The following is an 11,054-nucleotide window of genomic DNA, read 5'->3' as shown; positions in this document are numbered from 1 at the left end:
TATGTGTACTCTACTCTTTCTCTTTTCACCCCATCAATCCCTCTTACACATAATGTAATTTCAAATCTAAAACAATATTTGTGCTGGCAGCTAAAATACTATTAAAGTTATTGTATAAAACAATACACAGGACTATGAATATTCCCAACCAATTAAATGTCATGCTACTGTGACCAGATCAATCAAGAAGCATTTTCAGGGAGGAGATTGGCAGTGGAAACCTATGGAGTTGTATTGTGACAGATTTCCTAAAGGTTATTTCTGATTGTTTGCTATGGGTTACTGCACTGTGTGCATCTTCTTTGCTGTGTCCTGTTATATAACCCACCATTAATCTAATTTAGTAACCATACACCACCATCAAAATTTGCACTGCCTAAAACTGAATTCCAGCCCGTTATAAAATACAGAAATGAATGCAGCTGTATGTTCACAAACACATTATTAAATGTTTTTTTTTTTTTAATGCAAGCAGTGTAAGTACCTGAATTGGCTTTGGTGTCAGCCCCTTGCAGTCCCTGTACAGTGGTACCTTGGTTCACGAACACTTCTGTTCGTGAACAATTCGGTTCGTGAACAGGAAGTTGGGCAAAATTTTGCTTCCGTTTGCGAACTCCGCATCGGGCAACGAACACAACCGCAGCTATCTTCCCTGCTCTGACACATGGTCATGGCTTCCTCTAGTCGAGATCGCGGTTCACGACCAATTCGGTTCGCGACCAGAACCGTGGAACGAATTAAGTTCGTGAACCGATGTACCACTGTACATCTGAACTCAGACTATGAGAGGAAAAAGCAGCACAAGGAGGAAGTTAGCTGTGCTCCAATGTTCAAGTGCTAATAAGGGAAATGCTGATAGGAGGATTAAGCAGAGTGACAGAGAGATGAGCTCATCATCCTGCTGCCTCTCCTTTCACTATCCAGTCACAGGCCAGGGGAGGGACCTGAACTGTGTTACCTAACTGCAGTAGAGAAAAAGCAAGTCCCCTGTCCTGCCAGACAAAGCTGTGTAAATCTCAGAACTGAATGGGCAGAAATACAAAATCCTTTGGCAACAATAGATCCCGTATATATGTTTTTCTCTGTCACTATGTTATAAAAGTAAAAACAAGCACACCCTGCAAAGAAAATACGTATTACTCACCATCTGCTGTTTTGAGGTGATTATCTTTCTGAAAACTCTTCAGCATCAGGCCCACTTCACCACCCTTGTGTGTGCTAGTAAGCTGTGTGTGCCTCCAGAAACATACACACAGCAACGCAATCCACTCCCCTGCTCCCCTCTCCTTCTTTCTCCCTTCTCCAAGCCAGTATATGGCTGCTGGAGACTGTCCCTTGTGATCTTGTTCTGGACAGGAAGTTCAGGGAAGCTAAGAGAGAGCCAAAACCAGCTGTTTGGAAACACAATGGCTTTATGTGTTTGGGCCAAAATGGAAAGAGATATTTTGCCGGGCAATGTACAGTAAACTCTCAGTTATACAGTATTCAACTTACTATAACTCCCATTTATCCAGAAAACAAATCCCCTGTGTACTCACTGTTATGCTGATCTGCGGCATGCGTTATCCTGGAAATGATCTATGTCTATTTGTTAATTTACTTTTGATTACTGCATTTCAATATTAATATGAAGTCAAAACAGAGTTTATGTTATGATACGGTATAGTATGGGGGTATGGCATTAGTTAGACCTATTTTTAATAGTAACTCTCAAGCAACCAGAAACTACATTCAGCAATCTAGCAATCCCCATGGATGCCGGATAACGGGGAGTTTACTGTATATTTGTTCGAAATGGATTCAGTATTGAAAAAAGTATGCAAGTTTAATATTACTTTAAGCATTTTCTTGTCAAGGAGTGCTTTAATTTATATAATTTAACATTGATCTAACCCTAACCCTACGCCTTAATGCTAACATGAAAGTTAGCACTTCAGTGCCAACATTTTAGCACCCCAAAAAAACAAATGATTTGACTCATTAGGACAGTCAGGTATGAGGGTATAACCAGTGGCGTCACAAGGAGGGTGCGGCCCGCACCCAGGTGAAACCCATGGAGGGATGACACCAAAATGACTGACAGTCATTTTGGTGTCACCCCCTCTGAAAAGTTGGGCACTCGGTCATGGACCGCGAGCCCGACTGTGTCAGGAGAGAGGAGGGGACACGGCGGCATATCTTATCCCGCAGGGTATAACCTGAGCATATCTTGATAATTCAAGCCACTATTTTATACGAACACTTGGGTAGTGCAAGTGTGGCCAACAATATGTGTTGAACTGTAGGTGGGAGGAAGAAAGAGGAAGGAGACAATATATTCTGAAAGAAAGCACAGCATTTCAAAAAATGTTCAAAAAATAATATTTGCTCCCCAAGAATGGATATCGGGGCAACATAATGGGTAAAAGATCGTGAATTTTTCTGGCTCAAATTGGGGGGCTGGTTTGAGAAACATGTCGTGTATGATTGTCTTTAGAATGAAGCAACAGGGTTAGGATTATACTAGGTTAGAAGGTACTTTTAGGATTATACATTAGGAAATGGGAAAAACCAAGTACAGTGGCACCTCGGTTCACGAACGCTTCGGTTCGTGAACAGGAAGTTGGGCAAAATTTTGCTTCTGTTCACAAACTTCGCATTGGGTGACGAACAAAATCGCAGCCATCTTCTCTGCTCTGACACATGGTCGTGGCTTCCTCTAGTCGAAATCGTGGTCTGATCACAGTTTGATTTGGTTTGGAAATGGATATAGACAAACTAGCCTAGAGTGCCAATAGCTGGGGGGGCTGCCAGAGTAGCGTGAGGCACAATCAATCATTTTCTACATTTTCCAAGCAATCTAGTCACCTATAAAACATTCCTGTATCTTCATCATGGAAATACTTTTCTGGATAGAGAGGAAGATTTACAACTTCTGTAAGCTTTTATTGCTATCTTTGTCCCACCTAGATGATTTCCTCATCTTTTGACTGGTGTCAAATGATGTCAATACACCCAATAAAAACACCTTTGTCTGTGGAGAATAGAAGGATCAGAACCTCTGGCAGTGTTTTTGCTGTTTCCCTATGATAATTTTTTTTTTTTTACTTCCTTCCCAATTACTGATACTATCTTGGACATAAAGTGAGTTAGTTCTGCTTAGAATCTGCCTTCCCTGGTTCTTCCTTTCCCTCTCATGAACGTGCTAATGACATTTTTAAACAAATCCTTTCCACTTTTATTACATACCTTGTTTTAGACAGTGTTGTCATCACTGGGTCTATGTGCTCCTCCATGCAATGCAGGTAGAGCATGGCTGGTGGCAGAGGCCAGCAGGGTGCTCCGTGTAGATTCCTGAAAACATCACAGCACCCTGCCTCAATACTCCTTTTAAGAGTTATCAGCCAAAAGTCAGCCAAAATGTCATGATGGGTGGATGTCAGCCTAGAGGAGTGGCTGTTTTAAGTCAGCCTGAATTTGCATTCAGAGCTTCCTAGGACACTGCCGGCTCTGTAGCTTTACTATTTAATTGTTGGTGTACTTTAATTTTTGTATCCATTATCCTGCATACTGGCGAAGCTTGCTGACTATGCACATGTCAATATGTGTGCGGACTAATCTATTGATGTATCTAATACCGATGGATGGAGTAGAGAAGGATTAGAATGCCTGTCAGCAGGCCCATCCCGAGTCTGGGTGACACCCGGAGCGGGGACCGGGTGACACCCCGCTGTGACGTCATCGCGCATGTTTCGGTTGTCTTATTGATGCCTGCCGGCGGCCATCTTGGTGATGGACACCGGCAGAGAGAGGAGGGGACGTTCACCCGGCGGGATGAGGTATGCCGCCGGGTACCCTCCTCTCTCCTGACATTTTTGCGCTCTCGGTCAGTGACTGAGTGCCCGACTTTTCATAGGGGGTGACACCAAAATTACTATCAGTCATTTTGGTGTCACCCGGGTGCGAGCCGCACCCCCCGCACCACCCTTGTGAAGCCACTGCCTGTCAGGCTTTTATTGCAGTCTGTGTCTGCTAGGGGGCTTCACTCTTTCTTTTTTCCCAGGTGACCACAGTCCAGTAATGGAAGTGAGGAAAAGTCACAAATTTTGAGTTGCCACCAGAAATAGAGGAATGGGGCCTCTTGTTCCATTGACAATTAGGCTACACTGTCAAGAATACGAGCTTATAGTGTAAGCTTCCATCCGGGCCACAGGTGCATTCTTGAACGCAGGTGGTCTGCGTTCAGGGATCCACCTACAGCCCCCTATGGGCGCTTACGCTGTCATTTGTAGATGTACCTATATGGCTGCAGCTTTAGCCAGTCTGGCATTGATTTGTACAGATTAACTCTATGCTAATATACAGTGCACGTGTCACTCCCTGCCAGATAAATACACCAGAATGTCCATTGTACGGTCCACTTGTGGCCGTGTGCAAAAGGTCATCTTCCAGATCTTCCAGCTCGTGGTATACTGAGACGCCGCAGCTGAAGCGGATCCCGACAATTATGCTGGGATCCGCCCAGCTGGGTGACTGACAGCTGGCTCTGCCTATCTAGAGGCAGAGCCAGCTGTACCCGCCCCCTCCCCCGTCCCTTCCGCCAGTCAGCGCTGGCGGATCGGAGCGGGGAGGGGGGAATCCAGCCCCTTCCCTGTCACGGCAGAGAGCTGTGACAGGATCGAGAGGTGAGCGAACGCCGGTATGTGTTCGCTCACCTCCCGATCTACTGAGCCGACCTGTGACAGTCTCATTGTCACAGGTCGGCTAGAACTATGAGGTGAGTGAAAAGCACTCACCTCATAGTTCTCCGTTAAGGATAGACCTGACGACCTACCTCGTAAAAACTTGCCAAGAACATTCTATGGAAAAAGTCAATCAAAAGCATTAGACATGAGAGAGTTGGTCCATATATTCACCATTTGATATGATGAACAGATATCACACATATAGGCACTGGTGTATACAGGACATGGCACATATGGCAAATGCCCAGCGGGACACCACTTCGTGGGTCAGTGAAAGTTTGCTGACCCGTGGAGACAGCTGCCTTTTTCACTCTGGTAGGCATCCTGCTGAGCTCCTGGCAACCAGTGACATCGCTGGTTGCCAGGAACTTGGCTGGACGTCACTGGTTGCCAGGAAGTCAGCGGTACGCCGGCCAGAGAGAAAAAGGTTGATTGTATTAAACTTTCACTGACCTACGGAGCAATGTGCCCCCTTCAAGTGGCGCCCAGGGCACTGGTTGCCAGGAGCTGGGCGGGACACCATAGGCACATTTTATAGTAGATCTGACTTTGCATATAGATGTCTCTATGCCAACCATACGTAGGGCAATCTTCTAGAAATTTCAACCATTTCAAACTGCTCTCCATCAGAATACATAAATCAAGCAGACCAAAACAGCCTACCATCATCCCCACCATGTACAAATATACATTTTATTATGGTAAAAGATTGTCTCGATCCATCTGATTGTGCTTGAGATGGAAAGTGGTGGAAACTGCCAAAAAATTGTTCTGTGTGTGGTTGCATTAGAGATTTTGTAGATGGGAACTGACTTTGCACCCATTCACTGATATAATGAAGATCTTTGTAAATAGGGAGTGTGACATGGGAAATGCCTTTTCCCAAAAACTTCCGCGCAAACATGATGCATGATGCACATCTGCCCATGTATCTAAAGATGCTTTAGCTTTGTATGACTTGCTAAGCTGTATGCCTGCACCTGCCATTGGCCATAGGTTTTGCATCATGTCGCATCCTATAAAAGGGGGGAGTGCTCCAAGTCATAGAGGTGAGTAGAAAAAGGGTGGGTCAGTAGGGAAGACAATGTTTTAAGTAGGGAGGGTTTTATATCTTTAAGATCTGTCACAGCCCTTTAAGTCTACCAAGTCAGTGCATTTCACATTGACAAGGGCTCAGAGTCTAGAGTCACTTTGCTACCTCCTTTTCTCTCTCTTTTTTTTTTTTACTTTGTTGACAGCCCTGGCAGGGGCCTTTTGTTACCTCTCCAGCCAATGAAAGCATTTTACGACAGAGAACAGTTGGGATATAAAAAGAAGGAGTCCCTCTGCCTAGTACATGATCTGTGGTTGCCTACCCCTCCCCTATAAAGACCTGCACAAGGCAGCTGTCCTCTTAGCACCAGCAGCAGCAGTCAGCAGCCCACTCCGCTATGCTGTCTCAGCGCTACCCTCTCCTCTTCTGCATGCTTGTCCTGTCTGTGGAGTTCTCCAGAAGCAAAGAGGAGTCAGTGATGGAGAAGACCTCTCTGCAGGTGGAGAGCTCCCTGGCAGCAGAAAGTGAGGAGCAGGACTGTCCGGTGTGCATGTGGAGGAAGCACAGCAAGGAGATGAGGCTGGAGAGCATCAAATCTCAGATCCTGAGCAAACTCAGGCTAAAGGAAGCCCCAAATATCACACGGGAGGTTGTCAACCAGCTGCTGCCAAAGGCACCCCCTCTGCAGCAGATCCTGGATCAGCATGAGTTCCAAGGTGACTCCTTTCAGCATAATGCTTTTGTGGAAGAGGATGAGTATCATGCCACCACGGAGACTGTCATCAGCATGGCACAGGAGAGTGAGTACCTCTTCCCTCTATTTCATGCAGAGTGACTGCTTGCTTGGATGTCACTCTTTATGTGACTGCTTGTCATGGCTAGCAAACATACACGTGCTTTGGAACCCACGTGTGACAGCTAACCATTGTGATGCTGCATGGCATGACTGGCACAAAGTGCTCCATAGGTTGTGATCTGCTAGATGTGCCACTGCGGCGTCTTAGGCAATGCTTTGTGTTTCTGAAGTTATAGTGGAGCTCAAACCTAAATGGGTGTTTTTAGTTTCGGACAGACCAGGAAAGGGTTAGGACCTCTGTCGGGGTTTGCCTGTGTCTCTACTAGGGAGACTCACCCTATCAGTCCTGGTCACTATTGTCACCACGGCTGAAAGTGAGGGAAAAGGTTGTGTATCAGACAGCAATTGAGGTGAGATCTTTCAGTGGGGATAGCTAACAGAGGATCTACCTTTGGAGATTTCCTTTTACCTCCAAAAAAAGAAGTTGATGAGAATCTCACCAAAAGACAGCAAATAAAAAAATAAAAAAAACACAGGGGTTGTAACCATTTCCTTCTCTGTCCATAACTACAAAAATTGTGACTTTCTCATTTAGGACAATGGGTGCATAGGTTATCCCTTTTACAGTGGAGAGTGAAAGAGCTGAGAATTTACACAATCAGCTTTACTTTTCCATTGGAGCTTGCTGCAGTGAGCATGATTATTTGTTGTATATTGTATCTGTGAAATGATAATTGAGCATGGTTTTACTATTGTTCTTTGTTAGCCTGTGGGTAGAAATAGCTTGCTGTGGTGGGTGAATTTAGATTCCTGTACAGAATAAAGTATTGATAAACTTTATTCCATGGGGTATGCATTGCTTCATTTGTAAGGCAGGTTTAGTATGAAGTTGTGAATATGATTGTGTGCAGTGTTCAGACAGCAGTGTCATGTAATGTGATTTGGGGATGTACTGTGCCATTAGCATTTCAGAGAAATGCAATATCAGGAGCATTGCTGATTACCTGGGCACAGAACTTGTTGCTGAGCTGTCCTGTAACACAATGTTGCAAGTGGCTGTTCTAAGTTATGATTCTTATGTTTGATGTGTCAACTAGACTATTTCATATGATCACAGTTGTATTAATAGTATGCACATTACATGGATGTATGCATTTATGCATATATATTTTATTAAAATATATGACTGGGCTTATTTGAGAGCAACATGGAGTAAGGGTGGTTTGTAAAGTGCAGTAGCTCCCAACAACCAATCAGATGCTATGTTTTTGGTACAATGAGTTGCTATGGGCAAATGCACTTAGCAGCTGTTCTTTCTGATATATGCTGACAAGGGTTTATTTAACTCAAGTGTGGACAAATTAATATAGAATTCAAAAGCCAGTCTGCCCAATCCAAGAAAGAGCAGGATTTTATTTTGTGTGCCAGTTCCGTTGACAACAGCTAGAGAAAACGTAGACAGTTAGGTGCCAACTGTAATTTTTAAGGACAACCTGATATAACTAGGTAGTCGAGGGTTATGGTGAATACAATCACCTATAGCAATCATCCTACACCTCCCAGCAATTTAGTCCTCTTAAAGCTTTGAAAAACGAATTGGTTGCTATGGGTTACTGCATTTTTTATGTTGCTTTTTGCCTGATTGAATAAGCCTGGTAGTAGCCGTTTAGCCCCAGCTGTCAGCTGTACCGCTCTACACTTTGCACAAATGACTTAACAAGTCAGTTATTAACCCTGCACCTCTCATTAGCAGCATGCTCCTTGTGGCAAAGCAGCGGGTCATCACTCATCTTGCAAGAGAAATAAAGGGAGCGTCAAACAAGGGGTTACCTGCCAGAACATGTTGTGACTTAATGGTTTATTTCCTAAGTGGCAGCAGTAGCTTCAAGTGATCATTGTCCTTGACAGAATGGGTGACATGCCCCACACTCATGTACCTGCATTGTAGTGTTCAACAAGTGAGCTATATTCTCTGTTAACTGGACAAGGTTCCCTCTGCAGCTGGAGCCTTTCACTGCTCATTGCCACAACCTACAGACTGCTGTGTCACTGAATGCTGGCTACACTCTAATCTCCTCTGCAGGGCATGCAGATAGCATTTGGTTTTTGTTGTTAGGAACAATTAGATCATTTTTAAGTAATGTGTTACTTTAAACAATAGTTGTTTCCAGCCTAATGCATGTAACTACCAAAGTCAAACATCCCTTGATGATTATTTATAAATACATGTTCTGTTTAGTGCAACATTTAGAAACTAAAGTACTTGTACCCAATGTATCCTCAAAACAACCATCAGCGTTCCTTTTCTTTTTTCTTTCAAATCCATTATATGTTTGAATCAGAGATACTGTAAATCAAAAAATCTCCAAACTGAGGAATTGGTCTGAAGTCCTGGTCTGAAGCCAAATAAAGAAAGCTGTACTGAGAGCAACGTGGAGGATGTCTTTGCTGGTCTTCTGAAAATGCTCGTTGCCTGGCTTTCTCTGGCTTTATTTTTTCAGGGCTGGACAAATCCAAGGAGCCAGGTCGACAATGCTCCTTAAAAATTACTTTTAAGGTTTTCTCTTGTTATCAATAGAGCTGGCTCCTAAGAAAATCCTGTTGGATCCTGGATTGGACAAACTGGTTACTGAATTCCATCTTCATTTGTCCACCCCTGATTTATATATTTATTTATTATAGGTATTTATCAGCTTTGATCCTTTTGATACTCTGGGCTGTTGCACTTAGCAGCTGTTCTTTGCATATATGAATATGCCTGATGAGGGTTTATTTAACTAGGTAGTAAAAAGGGTTGGCAGTTTGTGAATCATTGTCCTGACACAAGCCCACAATTAGGAAAGTCAGAGTTGTGTAAGAATCCTTAAATTGCATACTTGCTCTGAGCTAATGTTCCAAGTGTATTGAAGCCTTTGGATCACCATGACAGCCCAACAACTAGCATTGTCAGCAGCAGCATTAAGGTCCCCACACACCTTACGATAATCGCGGGAAATCCCGCGATCGTATGGTTATCGTAAGGTGTGTGGAAGCCGTGCGACCTCTACTACTGTAAGGTCGCACGACTTTAAACTTCCGAACATGTTTGAAAACCCGCCGAGCATCGTACGATGTTCGGCGGGTGTATAGCATGTCAGTAAGATAAAAGCCGGACGGGCCGGTGTGCGAAAGCGCACACTGCCCGTTCGGCATTGCGGTCATCGGAAACCCGCCCCCGATCATCGCAAGTACGATCTGCCTATGCAAGATAGGCAGATCGTACGTTTTTTAAGTACCTTACAACCATCGCAAGACAAAAGTCTTGCGATGGTTGTAAGGTGTGTGCCCAGCCTTAGACACCTCTGCTAGGAATCAAGTAAGGATGGGCAAAAAAAACTGAGTCTGATGTAAAAAACACTATTCTAAGATCACAGTCCCTAAAGCAGGGGTAGCAAACCTCCAGCCCTCCAGCTGTGGTGGAACTACAAATCCCAGAGGCATTGCAAGATTCTCACAGCCACAGACATGACTCCCGAAGAGAGATGCATCATGGGATTTGTAGTTTCACCACAGCTGGAGGGCCGGAGGTTTGCTACCCCTGCCCTAAAGTTTCAGCTTGAGGGGAATTTTCTATTTTTTATCTTTCAAATGATGCACTGACCTTGAGCAGTTTAAATATTTTGCTTCCAGATGCATCTTCACAAGTTAGTTACCCTCATATGAAGATGTAATTCTTTCTTGAAATGTTATAGGGTCCATTTAATTTCTTGCTAACATTTGCATATTTCTAACTGAGATCTGCCTTTATTTTTATATGGTTTTTGTTTTCATTTATGATGATCGTTATGGTTATTATTCTTGCTAATTCCTTGCTGTTTATCTGCTTTTATTTTTTGCCCTGGTTCTGTGTTCTCCCTGGCTCATTCTCTCTCGTCTTTTGTTATCCTCAGGTCACTTCTGTTGGTTTTTCCTTTTTTACCATGTGCAGTAATAACAAAGAGTGGCTGTGGTTACCCCCATGGGGTCCTTGTGTTGTTCTTTTCATTGGTTTTGGGAGGAGATGGACAGATCCATTTGGCAGTGTTAAAGGAATGTGACTGGAAGCATTTCTAATCCTCTATGTCGATTCCAACTCATGCTAAAAAGCTGAACATGATAAAGTCCCTCAGCACAATGTGTCTTTGCTGCACGTTTGCTGTGCTGAAATGAGACCCAGTTTGAGTTGTTTCGCTACCAAAACCCAGTTCTTTTAAATGCTGCTTGTATGTTTTGGCCAAACTGTTGTTTGGTGTGTGTGCAATTTAGTAACAACAACTTTGTATTTGTAATGGAAGCCTAGCCAGTACAATACAAAAGTAATGGCACCTGTACCCATTATTTGCTGTATGAAATAGTTGGACATATTCTGTAGTCTGGTTCTTTTCAATTTATTCAATATAACTCTTTAAATGAAAATTGAATTAACTACTTTACATATACTACTTTTATGTTGTGTAGATTGTCACATTATGTACACATTAGG

General features: G+C 43.6%; 1 protein-coding gene across 1 annotated transcript; it reads left to right on the top strand.

Moving 5' to 3' along the window:
* The first annotated feature begins 6,075 nt into the window (after nucleotides 1–6,075).
* LOC108790506 (growth/differentiation factor 11-like) lies at nucleotides 6,076–6,592 on the top strand. The gene has a single exon (XM_018560774.1). The coding sequence runs from the start codon at nucleotides 6,155–6,157 to the stop codon at nucleotides 6,590–6,592; it is 438 nt and encodes a 145-aa protein (XP_018416276.1). The 5' UTR covers nucleotides 6,076–6,154.
* Nucleotides 6,593–11,054: the final 4,462 nt, after the last annotated feature.

This window comes from Nanorana parkeri, unplaced genomic scaffold (genome assembly GCF_000935625.1).
Source record: "Nanorana parkeri isolate BGI_ZX_2015 unplaced genomic scaffold, ASM93562v1 scaffold478, whole genome shotgun sequence".
NCBI classification, from domain to species: Eukaryota; Metazoa; Chordata; class Amphibia; order Anura; family Dicroglossidae; genus Nanorana; species Nanorana parkeri.
The sequence above is the reverse complement of the archived record's forward strand: the minus strand, read 5'-3'. Positions and strand labels throughout refer to the sequence as shown.

What these genes read in the sequence shown, in the direction of transcription:
- LOC108790506 (XM_018560774.1), top strand. Translation starts at nt 6,155, where the DNA reads ATGCTGTCTCAGCGCTACCCTCTCCTCTTCTGCATGCTTGTCCTGTCT.